Below are 16,217 nucleotides of genomic sequence, written 5' to 3' on the forward strand. Positions count from 1 at the left end.
AGGGATGAACCTTAACACTGCCTGCACCCAGGTCCTCCTTGCATGACATCAGCACATGACCTCACTAGTATCTTGAGGCTGCATAGTCAAAGCTCCACAGACATTTCTAAAATGTAGTGAAATCCTTTAATGGAGATTAGAGATTATCAAAACAAGCATATATGGGTGTGATCTGGTGTTTACATTTATTTTTCTATATAGTGTATGTACAGCAACCTGCATGTTCTATATTCATACAGCAAATGTCCATCTCGATACTCAGAAGGCCTCCATTCATCTTCTGAGAATTTGAGTTTCTTGTGGAGAACTTTATACTATACAGGGGTTATTACGGTCTTGATCTTCGAATAACAGGTCCAAAGTAACTTGTTTTAAATATATTATACACAATAAATTACAGTATATTCATCATGATTTGTAATAATATATCAATCTTCAAACTAATGAGGAATGAATTTAGAAGATTAATTCCTGCATATTACTAAATATAACAAGGCTTTAACAATGCATTTATTACACTTTTTTATTTACATTATAAACTCACCACTTATAAACCAATTGATGAATAAAGTCTAACTTTTAGTGAATAAACCATTTATAAGGGTCTAATTTGAGGTTTGTTGTCCATTTTAACAATGTGCATCATTGCAGGTAAATTGCACTGAACTAAGTTATACAAATGAAAGGTCTGTGAGTGTAAGTGCACTCCTGGGCGAACAAATGGGCGGAGCTCAAAATCGCAAACATTAAGCTTTTTCATTCTTTTATTAACAAATCATTGGGCAGAAAATAAGCAAGAATTAAACAAACACACTTCTTAGACCTCACTTAACACTATTTGCTCATTTACGTATGCTACAGTAAACTGAGCTGATAAGTGGATTGACAGAACAGGGACAGATCTACAGTATATGTGTAATTCTTGCAAATTTTATGACCAATGGTTTGTTGTGAAGATGGTAAATGTGTGAATATTTTGCCATAGTAACATTTCCATCTCAAATGATGTCCCAATGATCGCCGCTGGTGTCCAGTAGATACCAACATGTCAATCTACAAGTTGCTGCTCTATTGGTCCTTAATGCTATAGTTTATAACATGCCACTATCACAGATCTATAAAACCAGTACAATATCTATTATAACTCTTAGAACCATAACAGATTGTAAAGGGTTTCTATTGCTTTTTTTCAGAAACCCTGTAAATTAATAATTTACACATTTACTAAAAATGTGTGTTTGCGTAGGAATGCTTATTTCACTTTTCCTGTGTAAAAATGTACTCCAGAATACAGTATTTATATTTTAGTGTTGTGATTTGCTGTCTGTGCTTCCTGGAAGTCTGGAGAATCACTGGTGTAGCTGATGACTACAGAGCCATTGACGCCCATTGTAGAAACAAAATCGGACCATTCACAATGTAGACGTAACAAATTGTTGTAAATAAGACAAAAGATTAGAGTTGACATGTCGAATGATCATGCAAAAGAGGAATGTTTTGCCTTTGTGCCAGTGGCGGAAGTGGGATTGTAATAGGTTAAAGTGGCTGGAGCAGCAGAGGAGGGGCTGAGTGTCGCTGAAAGGAGAAGCGCTTCACTCAGAGAAAGCAGAACAACACACCCGAGCCCTACACTTCACTTCCATCCATGCTCGTCTTCTTCCCTTCTCTCCGCTCGCATTTCTTCCTTTCTTTCAGTTCATTTATTTGTTCCACAAAACTCGGCAGCAGGGCGTTATTTTTCCGCTCGTGGAGAAGAGATGCTCGGGCTCGGACTGTAGCGGCACCAAAGCGCTGTTTAGTTCCGCACCGGGCGAGGAATGCCATCTGAGCCTCAATGTTTCACTGGGCCAAGTGGAAGAAGAGGATGGGCGCGAATAGCTCCTCTAAGAGACCGGTCTTCGACGAGAAAGAGGACGGTGAGTAGTACATCTCCAGCCTGAACTCCTGCATCCAACACCGTGCACCCCGACGCATTTAGACACGCACGTGCGGTGCACTCTTTGGGTTTGCGCTGTTGGAGGATGCAAAAAACTTCCAAATTGACATCTAGTTGACATGCAAGATTCATTTTTCCAACACGTCTTTCTGGCAGAGCCCTGGCAAACTCTTCACAAATCTCACAATGGTTCAGAAATAACTTTGAAGCATACAACACATTAGAATACTTTTTTTTAAAGAAGCACATGCATGTTGTTCATGTTTCCAGGCTTAATCATTATTTTTCCCTGATTAAAGATCATTATTAATCCTGGAAAAGATCAATCAGGCTTCTAATGTAGAGCCATACTGTATGTCTGTTGTGTCACTTAAGATGCTCGACATACTGCTTTCTGGAATAAAGGAACTTCATGATTTATCCTGTGATGTCTCTCGAACTGATCTATACTGCATTCTTTTCATATGCATAGTACCATAAATTATTAGGCTGCTAACTGATTAATTAAGAGGGATTAGTTAAATCTGTCAAAACAGAGCCACTTGAAGAGCTTGGGGATTTCATTATACTGAGAAAGAATATTTGAGCGTTGAATGAGTCGAGCGATTTTTCGTCATGAGCTCCAGTGAAATCCTTCTGCTGAATTAGGTTGCATTTACAATGACCTGTGTGCATGCTTCTTGATTAGAATTTGTATTTTCCCTCAAAAGTCGCCTCACCAAAACAAGGAAATATATATTAGCAGTTTTGTAATCATGCGAAACCTCAGGAAAGAGGAAAATATGGATGTAGGATAAATGGGGTGATGAAATGGAATGACCTATTTAGTTGTAGTGTAGATCCAAAGTTATTCCTGACTATTAAAATTTATTGAAAAAGTTTTCTGTGTTTATACAGTATACATATAAGCTGCCAGAACTTCAGTATTTCTTTACACACACGCACGCACGCACACACACACACACACACACACACACACACACACACACACACACACATACATATAATATATTTATAATGGTACACAATATATCTAAAACACAAAACTTTGGTTTTTCAACATTTCAAATTTAACCCAAAACAAAAGAAACAGGCAGAACCGGTCAGAATTGGTCATAATGGTTAGCTAGTGAGGAATTAGTTCAATTTAAAAGTGCTCTGGGCTAATCCACTGAGTTCTAATAAACAATATAAACAGTGAAAATCATATAAATATTAGAAATAATCTATTCTGCTAAAGGCTTGTGTTGATTCCACCCTTTCACTTGCATCCTGAGAAAAAGACCTCATAATCACAGTACATTGCAAATGTATTATTTTTTTTATTCTCCTCAAAATCTAATTCTGAAGATGAACTGTTCCGTATTACACTACTTACACATACTTATTACATCATATGCACCATGATAAAAGTGGGCGAATTGGTACATGCTGTGCTTTCATTAGACGCCAGGGCTCTATATATCTTGATATCTGGATTACTTTCATATATCATATATCTTTCTAAGAAATGTTAACGACACACTGCTGAACCCTTGAATTACAGTTGCAAAGGTCTGATTACAGAAAAAAACAAAAAACTGTGTTGCTATCTAATTACATGCAGATTGTAAGTACATTTTATTTAAATGAACAAGTTTTGAAAGTACTGTAGATAATTATAATATGGACGATCGTATAGATGATATTGCTACACATATACTAATCATATAATCAGACCCATGGCCATCAAATTTACACACCTTTATCTGAAACCATGGAAATGTAAGCTACAGAAACAGGAAGGTTTTCATTCAGATCTCTGTTAAATAGTAAGCCGTTCTGGAGATAGAGTCGAGGGGGAATCTCATTCTACCACTGAGAAACTAGGCACTAAAAGCAACAATCCTGCATTGCAGTCATGTTTAGACCGCAAAGTAGGAAAGATTTGAGTTGGCATGCATGAGTGCATAAATAGTGTAGTTCAGAGCTGTTTGATGCTTGGAATGCAAAGAACTTTGAAGAAAAACAGTAGTGTGACCTCAGGTCACATGAGAGAACCTTGAGAGGTTATAAATCACAACTAGACGCAGTATTCTGAAAGCTTTGTAGCGGAGATATTGCACTGTGAAGAGTGAGCCTAGCATTTAAGTAGTAAAGTCTAGTAATAAGTTAATATTGTAAAAGGGCTTAACCAGATTCTAGTAGTTAAGTGATTATGATATTTGATTATTACTCAGAATGTTGTGTCATATCAACCCTAGGCTACTAGAATTGGGGCTTTAACTCTCAACTACGCAGGTGTATAAAAAGATGCATGTAATTGATTTTGGAAAAGGCCATCTGTCAAATGCTATGAATGTAGATTCTGTAGTTAGAAAAAGCCAATTTTCTCAAAGAAGAAATTTGCAATATCTGGTGGTTCATATAAATTGACTAGATTGTCTTCTCAACCAAGTGAAAAAAAAAATCAAGGGGTTTTATGTATAAAAGAAAAACTGACTCCAACTCATAAGCTTTATATTACTGGAAATAGCTATCAGCATGTGTCCACAGGCCCAGTAGTTAGCTATACAGTGTGAATACTCAGAGGAGACACTGAGACAACACAAAGGAAGAAGCCATTGCACTAGGGAGTAGAAGGCTTTATACCGAAATAGATAAATAGAAAAAAGCTGCAGGAATGTGGTACTGAACAATGTCACGAATGATTGTTATTACAGGCTAATAATTCTAGCAATAGAAAAAAACAATTCAAAGCTAACCACAAAGAAACCAAGAAAACTACACTGAATTCTGTAGTGTTGTATAAAATATTCTTTTAATCAGAGACATATCTACAAGGCAAGACCAACAAGCAATTGTTTGAGTTCTTGAGTTTTTAGGGGTCTTCTGAAGGCCCACACTAAATCAATGAAAATGTCAAAGTGCAGAATAACAGAGAATTTACCTGTCTGGAATATAGAAAAGAAAGAGGTGGGAAAGAGGAAGAGGGAAAAAAGAAGCAGATCTTTGGTTAGTGGTGGAGATAATCTAATAATTTAATAATTACAGATGATAACTCTAGGCTAAGCTATAATATAATGTAATGCCAGCCCACTATTACTTTGGCAAGCAAGTGGCTACTGCAGCTAGCATTAGAGCACATATCAATTATGTAACTAGCTTTCTTAGCAGAATTCTTAATTTTTTTCAGATTGTTTAGATATCTTGTTTTTTTTTAATTCTATACATAGTACACTTTCTTGCTGACCTAATAAACAGAAGACATACATCAAGAAAAATGTATATAAAAAATGTAGGTTGCCTGTTTGAAGAATTTTAAATGACAAAGCCCCAAAGGAAAACCTTGTTTAATTTGAGAAATTTTTCCTGATTTGATTTACCAGAGAGTAAATCTGGTGTCACGATCAGGAAAGAGTCTCTGCCATAAAGGATTATTAAAAGCGGAAATATGTAGGTGTTGACTACCATGGGTCAGGTGTGGAGTTGTTAACATCTCACTTAGGGTTCTTTGACACCTTCCGGCTGTGTGCTCACATTTACTTTCACTCTCTTTTTCTCTGCCCATCTTTCTCTCTCTCTCTCTCTCTCTCTCTCTCTCTCTCTCTCTCTCTCTCTCTCTCTCACCCTCTATTGCTCTCTCTTTCCCTTTTCTGTCTCTCCTTCTCTCTCGCATTAACTTTAATTAATTCACCCAACGACTTTCTTTGTCTCACTATTCCTGCCTTCTTGGATTTCTCTTTTTTCTGCCACTAACACTCAAGCAGAGACACACAACAGATATTCACACACACACACACACACACACACACACACACACACACACACACACACACAGAGAGAGAGAGAGAGAGAGAGAGAGAGAGAGCTTTCTTTCACAGTGTGATGGTGTTATCTTCTCCTGCCTGTTTGTTGTTGCGATGCTCTGTTTAGGCTGGCCTCTGAATGGCTGCACACCAAACCACAAAAATAGTATACCAAACTACAAAGGTATAAATGCATGTTGCTATTTCAGCCATGCTATTACAGCCACACCGTCTAATCCTCATTACCAGCCATTGCAGAACCCACCAAATTTAAAAGCATATTGACCTCCACCATGGTTATTTTGTTCTTTTTAAAACATTTCAAATCTGCCGATTTTGTGCATACAGTTTATATACAGTAATTACTCTGGCAACAATGTGTATTTTTAAGGGGTTCTTTTCCTAACTTCATTAGGGTACTGTGCTGCAGGCCAATTATCCTATAATGAAATTCATCCAGTGGTCTTCGAGGCTGAACATCGTTAATGCATCCCTATGAGACTGCTTCAGCAGAAATGAGGCTTATTAACTCCAACAATCCAAGGAAAAACACATTACACTTCAGTTAAAAATTTGTATAATACACATTTTTTATATCTTTTTATATTTGGTCCATATGTGTATTGTTTATTTTTATTTTTTTTGTATTGGAATTAAGAAGAAACCAAGAACATGATACACAGTTTTTCCCAAGTATGTCCTAGTTTTAAAAGTACAGATTGTGCCTTTAAATCATTTAAAACTAAAATTAGAACGGACAAAAATATGCACATACAAGCCCCTGCCTTCAGTGTTCTTACTAAAGCCATGACCACAAATAACATACATGCAAGTTGCTTGGATGCAGATATATTTATTAATGCTGTATTAATAGTGCAAAGACCATGATTGCAGAGACCTGGTTTTAAAACATAATTCTTTTAAGCTTACTTTGAAAAATAAAATAAAATACAGATAACAAGTAAAGAAATTATGCAAAATTACTTACGACCTACAGGGTATATATGAAGTTTGTATTAAATTGAATTGTTAATAGAACCATGCATCAGTCACTGAATTTGTAAGATGGTATGGTATATGGTTAAAAATATATGCTCAATATATGGTTAAAAATGTTTATTAAAGTGTGTACCTTGTTGTCATGATTGGGATTTGAACATGGCTGTGCAATCAAAAAGACTGCAGCAGAATTGAGATGTTTTTGTGCTTCCGTGCTTCATTCCTCCTACTTTTTCAGGCAGCTTTGACACCACAGGCTGCTATTTCACTGCAAACGTATTAATATTTTTATCGCCACACTTATTGCGATGATGGTTTTCGTTTCGGGTGCTGATGAGAGAGCTCATTCAATAAATTGTAATTGCCATGCTGTAATTGCCTCCACTTCAGGGTTGCTGATTGAAAGGCATCACCATCACGTAGTTGTCATGAGTCGTCCAGAGTGATTGAAAGCAGGCCATGTTGTGGCTTAATGAGCTCTCTGTGCTCACGTGAAGTACAGGATATTTTTAAGGGTCAGAATGTTGTGGCCCAGCAGCTAAAGTGCTGCTTTATAAAAATCTTTACCTCCCAGAGACTGGAAATGAAACTGAGGTACTTTACTCTCTCTATAGCAGTTTTGTGAGCTAAACGCCTCTCATGTTGCGTGACAGGAGCGATTTCTCTCTCCCGCTCTGTGACCTAAAATTTAATGCTGGTCAGGATGTCAGGTCTGGGGGCTGGGTGTTCCCCTGGCAGCAGAGGGAGCATGAAAACAGAATGAATAAATAATATACTGCTGCTGGCCAGTGGAGCAAGAACACTGCAGTCATATCTTTGTGTCTCTGCTAGCTAAGGAAAAGCTGGATATGAAAAGTGTTTAACTTAGGATGTGCCATCTAGGATAGAACCATAGAGCCAACAAAAAAAAAAAGGATGCAGCTGCTGTAGAGGAGTTTAGGATTTTGCAGTTTAAGCTGTACATTAAACATGCAGCTCAAAGTATTTGTTTATATGCAAAGATTTTATGTAGCCAGAAGCATTCATTCTAATTCCAAATTCTGATTACACTTTTTATATGCACCCTAAACTCACTGTTGATTATTTGTATACGTGCATTTTAGAATGCCTTCTATAGCAATGTTCTATTACAACAGCAGGAACAGAGCAGTGAGAACTGAATTCAGTTCTAATTTGCATGCACATTTATGTCAAGACATTCTAGTACAGCAACTTATGACACAGTATTTACAAGAAATACACCTGTCATACAGCCAACATTTCCTTTTACTAGAATTCTTCTTCTTTCGGCTGCTCCCTTTAGGGGTCACCACAGCGGATCATCCATCTCCATATCCCCCCCTGTCCTCTACATATGCCTCTTTCAAACCAACTACCAGCATGTCTTTCTTCACCACATCTATAATCCTGCTCCTTGGTCTTCCTCTTTTCCTCCTTCCTGGCAGATATACCCCATGTCTTTCCTCTGCACATGTCCAAACAATCTCAATCGTGTCTCTCTCTCACCTTCTCTCCAAAATGTCCTATATGCGCTGTCCCTCTAATAAACTCGTTTCTAATCTTGTCCATCCTCGTCGCTCCCAATGAAAATCTCAACATCTTCAGCTCTGCTAACTCCAGCTCCACCGTCTTTCTTTTACTCAATGCCACTGTCTCTAAGCCATACAACATCGCAGGTCTCACCACAGTCCTATAAACTTTCCCTTTCACTCTCGCAGATACACTTCTATCACTAATCACTCCTGGTCACTCTTCTCCACCCACTCCACCCTGCCTGCACTCTTTTCTTCACTCCTCTAACACACTCTCTATTACTTTGCACTGTTGACTCTAGGTACCCAAACTCATCCACCTTTACCACCTCTTCTCCCTGCAACCACACCACTCCACTGCCCTCCCCCTCATTCACACACATGTACTGTGTCTTACTCCTACTGACTTTCATTCCCCTTCTCTCCAGCGTGTACCTCCATCTCTCCAGGCTCTTCTCAACCTGCTCCCTACTCTCACCACAAATAATAATATCATCCACAAACATCATAGTCCACAGAGACTTCGTCCGTCCACCTGTCCATCACCACTGAAAACAGGGAAGGGCTCAGAGCCGATCCTTGATGCAATCCAACCTCCAATTCAAACCAGTCTGTCGTTCCTACTGCACACTTCCTTGCTGTCACACTGTCCTCATACATGTCCTGTACCACCCTCACATACTTCTCTGACACATCTGACGTCCTCATACAATACCACAACTCCTCTCATAGCACTCTGTCATACGCTTTCTTTGAATCCACAAACAATGCAACTTCTTCTGACCTTCTCTATACTTTTCTATCAACAACATTTCCTTGTTATATGTGGTTCTCACCAACATCAAGGTGGATTTCACTGTTTTATAGTCGTGTCAGCTTCATTCATTCATGTTTTATTATTAGGTAATACTACTGATTTGTGTGGTTACTCAGTACCTGCACTCAACTCTTACTCTACCACTGGGGTCAGTTTCACCTTTGGATCTATCTCTTTCAATTATTTAGATCTTAGACCGTTTAGCCTGTAACCAACAACCCATCATCTTATCAGAAAGAAAAAGTCACACTTCAATGTTTGTTCACAACCGATGGACTACTGTGATGGCAGTAACAGCAGATAGCAAAGATTGACTAGCATGCTAGCATTGGAGCCAGTACATGGTAGTACAGTATGAGCTGAGTGGAAGGTAAAAAAAAAAACACAGGGTAGTCATCCACTTCATTAGTTAACCTGAAGTAGGGGGTCGGTAATATTGTGAATTATAAGGCACGAACATGTAATAATAACAAACCATACTAAGGAATTATGATGATTGATGATTGATTTATTTTTTGCTCTCGGGCTATGGGCTGGCTGTAACCAAAGCAATATTATCAGTTTAGGAATGCATTTGCCCATGACAAAAAAATTGGATCTGTCAATCTTTTCCCCAATTTGTTCTGAAACACATTTCTATGTTCAACGAAGTGAAACAGCAACCTTTGCTCCCTGAAACAGATGAGAGATGTGCCCTAAAACATGAGCTCTTCAAGAGATTATCCCTCTTGTGTCTTATACATGCTAACTTGGGAAAATGTCCTGTTACCTTATAGCTTGAAAAGATGTGTGTTATTTTTTGAATGCTATTTTAATGAACATAGAGTTGAATGGCATGTATTGGGTGGCCAATCAGATTTACTAGCTGATGTTTTTGATTTGTTGCAAGAATCACACCACTGAAAAATATGATGGTGAATGCCTAGATCAATATAAACAGGTCTTTAACTAGTGCACTGTTTTATCTGTCCATGTGTGAATAGCCATGGGGTTATAATGAACTATGTGGAAATGCAGTTTTCTGATGTTTTTTGGGACCAACAACTGGGTCACAATTTCTCCCGTTTGAGTGTCCTGGTTTGCTCCATACAGCATGTCATTAATAACTGAAAAAATGTGGAAACTGCTGATTTTACCCACGTTGCACAGATCCTAGTAACTAGGACAGTGAGTCCTACTTGTTGGTCTGCAACAACCAGCAAGGCTTTGCTTTCTATAGATAATTTTGATAGTTCAAACAACATGTTTTATGAAAAGAATCATAAAAGAGAAACCATTTTGTAGAAGTAGTTTGTAGTAGATTTGCAGGATGACTTGAAAGCAGCAGGAATACAGTTATACAGAGAACAATACACAATCAACTGCATTGCAAGCTTGATTCCTACACCATATGCAGAACTCTGCTATAAAAAAAAAAGCAGAGGTGCATACAATCTGCACACAGGCATTTAGGTATATCAGAATTCTTTTGGAAATGATGGAACAAAAATTTGTGCATATGATTCCAAAAATACTATACACACACAGTATTAGTACAGAGGTGGGAGCATCATGGTATTGGGATGCTTCTCTACAGAACAGATGACAGTACTAGGGCATTATTTGTAATTAAAGCAGGTGTGAACAGTAAGGAGGTAAATGTAATTTGTTACTGTACTTAAATAGTTATTTTGCGTAACTGTACTTTACTCAAGTATTTCCGTTTGGGGAGACTTTAACTTTACTACATTCCACAGTCAAATATCTCACTTTTTACTCAACTACACTTTACAAAATAAGTGGTTCCTTTTTATTTATGAGTGGATAAAAACTTAACTGGTCAATCATGCAGCAAGCCACCAATCAGGGTAGAGCACGCGCTCTGTTTTAAACTTGTTTTGATTGCTGCTATGGTGGATTTAGGCATCATGTGCAGCCGCCCAGGGAGGCATCTTGACGTGGGGCAGCATCGGGCATTTCTTCCCAACAACTGTTTTTTTTTTTTTGGTTTGTTTAAAAGTAAATTATTATAACAATTCACGGTGAATGAACCTGGTCAGGACTCGGAGTGTGCACCCACCCCCTGGAGAAGTTCCCTCACTCATACACTCAGAAAGGAGTTTTTAAAAAAGGTCTAAACCCTCAGGAGCCCAATTCAGAAAAAAAGAGGAAAGAAGTAGATGCAAAAGATAAAGGTGCAAAAGATAAAGTTGTGTATGCAGCTCTGTCACTTATCTTGTTATTAGGATAGTATAGGCTAATGCATTTAATAAAATAGAGTAATAAATCTATATCAAATCTATGCTGTGTTGCCTGCTCTGCTTTTACAAACAAGAATATTTCTTTTAGTTTTCATAAAATTATAATTTATAGTGTTTAGTTTATCATAATGTGTGTATCTTGCAACAAAACAATTACTGTAGTTAAACTAGCACTTTTTGAGTTGGGTACCTTTAATTAAGGTGATGTCATGAAGGTTTTATTGTACTGAAAAGGGCCTGAACTGAGTTCAGTAAGGGGGAATCACCAGTGCAGCTTAAAAGGCTAATTTAAAAGACAAATATTATAAGGATGTAGATGCTGTATGTGTTATATGTCTACAATTACCCAAGGTTCTTGGTTCTGAGAGGTTAATCAATTGTGCACAATGATTTGTTGTTTTGTATTTAATTGCGCAATAAATCCATTAAGGGTGATTTTTCTACATGAAATAGAGCTCTCAGAAATGTATCCAAATTTGTGGACTGCTCTGAGAATATGTTTTTACTCATCCATTGTCGGTAGCTGAAGCTGAGAGGAGCTTTTCAAAACTGAAACTAATCAACGCCGAAGACTTTGGGTCACGGCGTGGTTCACGTGGGTCATTCAAGCTAGAACCAACATTGCTACTTGGCACGAACAGACAGTTTGGAGAGGAATAAATGATGGAAGAAACTCCTGACTCTCCACAACCCCCATGTCCTTTTTTGCATATTTTTTTTTTAATCATTGAAAAGAAGGTTTTGGACTTATGATCATTTTAATAGATATCAATAAGTGTTTGACTCATTATTATCATTCTATTAATAGATTGATGTGCTAAGAGTAACATTAGAGTCTTTTCACATAAACTAAGTTGATTAAGCCACAGTCTTGTGATAAAAATGATTATAGCCATAATAAATCATAGTACTTGAATATGTAAGTACATTTGAAGGCAAATACTTTTGTACTTTTACTCAAGTAAAAGTTTAAAGGGAGCACCTTTCTGGAGTAATATTTTACCTACTGTATCTCCACTTTTACTCAAGTACATGATTTGTGTACTTTGTCCACTACTGAATTAAAGAGAACATAAATGGAGTGATATAGAAACAGACATATTAGAAAAAATTTCATCCCATTGGACAAGGAAGCAAATCTGGGTGAAGGCTGCTCCAACCATATAGTAAAATTGACTTAAGACTAGCTTTTTAAAAAAGGTAACAGTTTTTGAATGACCTAACCAATGTATTGGCCAGTGGCAGGCTGTCAAGGCCTTCTCTGTTCTCTGCTGGCCTAAACTCTAGCAGAATCACTAACTCTAGTTTTAATTAAATTCATCCATTAATATATATATTGGGGATCATTATATATATATATATATATATATATATATATATATATATATATATATATATATATATATATATATATATATATAAGGATCCCCAATAGTTTTTCTTGTATGTTTACGTTCGAGTTTCAATTTAATCAGATTTTAGCCCGTACATGTTGTCAGGGCCAAAATCTTTCATGAGGCCTTCAAAAATGAACAAGGTTTATGCTGCTTGAAGGCTGTTTTGTTTAGCCAATAGGACTTCAACTGTCCTCAAAGTGGAATTCAAATGAGGTTAATATTGATGCTTTGGTAAAAGATGATGTATGTGGGTGGCACAGCTGTGGCTGCAGTGAAGTAAGATTTGTTAAATTGTGTTAGTTGGGTTTCTTGGTTCAGTAATGGCATTCATTCTCACTGCGTGAGATACCTGTTTGTGATTTGGAACTCTGTTATACTGCATTTTTATGTAATATTGAAGAGTTTTATTGCCATGGAGTCATTATGCAATTGAGAGGTGGGTTGATTCAGGCAAGACACCACTGAAGGCCTAGGTGTAAAATGCTTGGCCTGCCACTGATATTGGCTTTATTCATTGAAATTGAAAGTCTCTCAGAACCTAGTAATCTTGAGAAATTATATTAGATTTGGTAAAAAGAATGGGCCAAAGTTGAACCAGCAAATGCTGCAAAAATAAAAAAAAATATTTAATTTGAATTTTTCTAGTACATTTGGTTTCTAAACATATTTTATTGTTTAAATTTATATGTAAAATTTAAAATAAATTATACATAAATAAATGTTGATTATATGCACTGAAAGGATGTTAAACCACATATTTACTACATATTCATATTTATATATTTACATTAAAATTTTCATTGCTTTCTAAGGACTAGAATAAAAGAGATGCGCATGTGTTTTTCTAATTTCTATTTTGTTTCTATTAGAGTCTTTTGTCGTTGTCAGGGAATCATCTGTATAAGAGGTGTAGTGAACTATTGAGAAATAAATATGGTAAATACTCCTGGCATAGCCTCCTGGTTCAGAAAGCTTGTCAACAGCTACAAAAAGCTGCCACTGATGTTAACAGCTTGCACACACTCATTCACTCTCACATTCCTGATGCATCTGTATGCTGTGCTCTGTTACCCCTACAGCAGTAAACAAGGATCTGTCTAGGAGATCGGATGTGAAGGTTGAGAGCATGATGACACTCTATATTGCACATGTCGTCAGGAGAACAGGAGGGCCAAACATGCTGCAGCAACTGTAGAGAGCCCAATACAGTTCTATAAACTACAATAAGACTGAAAGAGGGATTATGAAATTGTATGGATTAGTGCAATTATTTATTTGAAATCCTGATTATTATTCTCAGTACTCCTAAAATGGTCCCTTAAAGGGTTCAACCTGGAACATATCGCTATACTATAGTTCGACAAATCAAATTATTGTTGGTGTACTTGCTGGAACTTTTTAGGGAAAAAATAGTGTAGATAATTACTGCATTTAACAAGTGCAATAATTACATGTGCAGTACAAACATTTGTGATAAGTGCATATGCAGTTCACTAAACTGTGCAATAATAAATGTCCAATACACTGCACCAATGCAATACATGCATGTGCAATATACTAAACCAGTACAATAAATGCATGTGCAAAAGCTCTTTATTAGTGCAGTAAATGCATGTGCAAAACACTCAACTATTGCAATAATACATGCACAGTACACTTAACCAATCCAAGAAAATGCATGTGCAATATACTGAACCACTGCAGTAAATGCATGTGCAGTGCATTTTAATAGTGCAGTAAATGCATGTTCAAAACACCTACCTAGTGCAATAAATACATAGGCAGTACACCACAACTAGTGTAATAAATGCATGCACAATAGACTAAACCAATTAAATTATTATATGTGCGATTAATTAAACCATTGCAGTCATGTAAATGTGCTTATGTGACTGTATGAGTGCATGGTTATATGCATGTGCAAGTGCAACTCAAGGCTGCATGAAAATCCCAGAAGATCAGCAGTTTATGAAATACTCAAATCAGCCCATCTGGCACCATCAACCATACGACGGTTATAGTCACAGAAATCACACTTTTTCCTTGTTCAGATGTTTAATGTGAACATTAACTGAATCTTATGGCCTGTATATGCATCATGATTAGCTGGTTGGATATGTGTATGAATGAGAAAGTATACAGGTGTTCCTATATACACCTTTGTGTGTACAGTATATGGCTTTTATTCTGTTATATTTATCTTAGTATTTTGCACTTGCTGTTGAGTCTGTCGAACCAGAATTTCTGTATTGTTTAAGTGATTGACAAATAAATACATAAATAAGTGTAAATGAGTTTTAATCTAAATATGAATCATGAAAGTATTATTGAAATGTTCTTGTTTCATAGATCTTGATATATATTTCTGAAGACATGAGTAAAAACAGCTTACAAGCACCAAAGATGAGGGGTGATAGAAAATGTGCTAGAATGGTTTCCTGCACAATGATATCAGGATGTACTTACTCACGTTCATGGCTGAGTGCTATAACATTAAAGAGTCTTTCAGCCTCCCAAAGCACTAATTGCAGAAAAACAAAGGCTGTGCACTACCAACAAAAGGGAGTAGACATTTTCCAGTGAAGACAGAAGCAGTGAAACCTGATTATAGAGCTTTCCATTGGTGAATGTATGTATGGTCCACAGTTCCTAAAATAAACAGACACTACTAGGCTGTGCAGAAAAATTAGCACAGTTATTCTGTCAACTTGGGCTCTAAAACACACAGTAAAGCTGAAATACATGAGCTATCTTTAAATGAAAAACCCATCTGCTACGTGTCCTTTATCGATCTGACTCACTCCCATAACACACTGGCCTATTCTAATGCAATCAGCCATGCAACGTCGATGGGTCAGGGGAACACTGGAAAATAAAGCATGCGTTTTTGATCATGCTCACTGATCACAGATGTCTATTTTGTTAGGAGCTCTTTCAAAAATTAAGAAACTCTATAGGATTAATATAATATAAAGGAAATAAAGGAACTTTTTTAAAAAGATGAGCTTAAGAAAAGCCGATTTGAAGTATAACAACTAATCACACATGTTTAAAATCATTAGGAAAGTATATCAATAACTGCACATGCGAATAAAATCTACTGCAGAGACCAAACTACAAACACCAGCACTCTCATACAGTTCAGCTACAATATTCAGCATTTAATATTCGGTAACCTGATCCTTTTTTCACACTGACATTAAAATAAAGCGATCACACTTGAATGTTTATGTAATAAACACAGAGCTGACAATTATCCTCTGCCTTATTGTTTTAATAAATGCCGTGTGATGCTGCTGATCTCTGTATTCATGTTGACATTTTAATTCCAAGCATCATTAACGATTCAGGGAGAAAATGACTGATCATCTTGATTGCGTCCCTACCCAAATTCGAAAAGAGTGTGTGGTCTGAAGGCCAGCCATTAAACCGTATTGTTCTTCAGCACACACAAGGAGAAATCAGTGTTAGCTGATGATAGTAATTTGAGTACACAGAACTCTCAGAC

At 36.9% G+C, this 16,217-nt stretch overlaps 1 protein-coding gene across 1 annotated transcript in view; it reads left to right on the plus strand.

Moving 5' to 3' along the window:
* Window positions 1–1,429: 1,429 nt before the first annotated feature.
* Window positions 1,430–16,217, plus strand: part of LOC124395243 (serine/threonine-protein kinase 32C-like) — an 86,712-nt gene continuing 71,924 nt past the window's right edge. Inside the window, exon 1 of the mRNA XM_046863740.1 lies at window positions 1,430–1,916. Within this exon, the coding sequence (XP_046719696.1) occupies window positions 1,835–1,916 (82 nt within the window). The 5' untranslated portion in view covers window positions 1,430–1,834. The remainder of the gene's footprint in view (window positions 1,917–16,217) is intronic.

Source organism: Silurus meridionalis, chromosome 2, assembly GCF_014805685.1.
Source record: "Silurus meridionalis isolate SWU-2019-XX chromosome 2, ASM1480568v1, whole genome shotgun sequence".
Lineage (NCBI taxonomy): Eukaryota > Metazoa > Chordata > Actinopteri > Siluriformes > Siluridae > Silurus > Silurus meridionalis.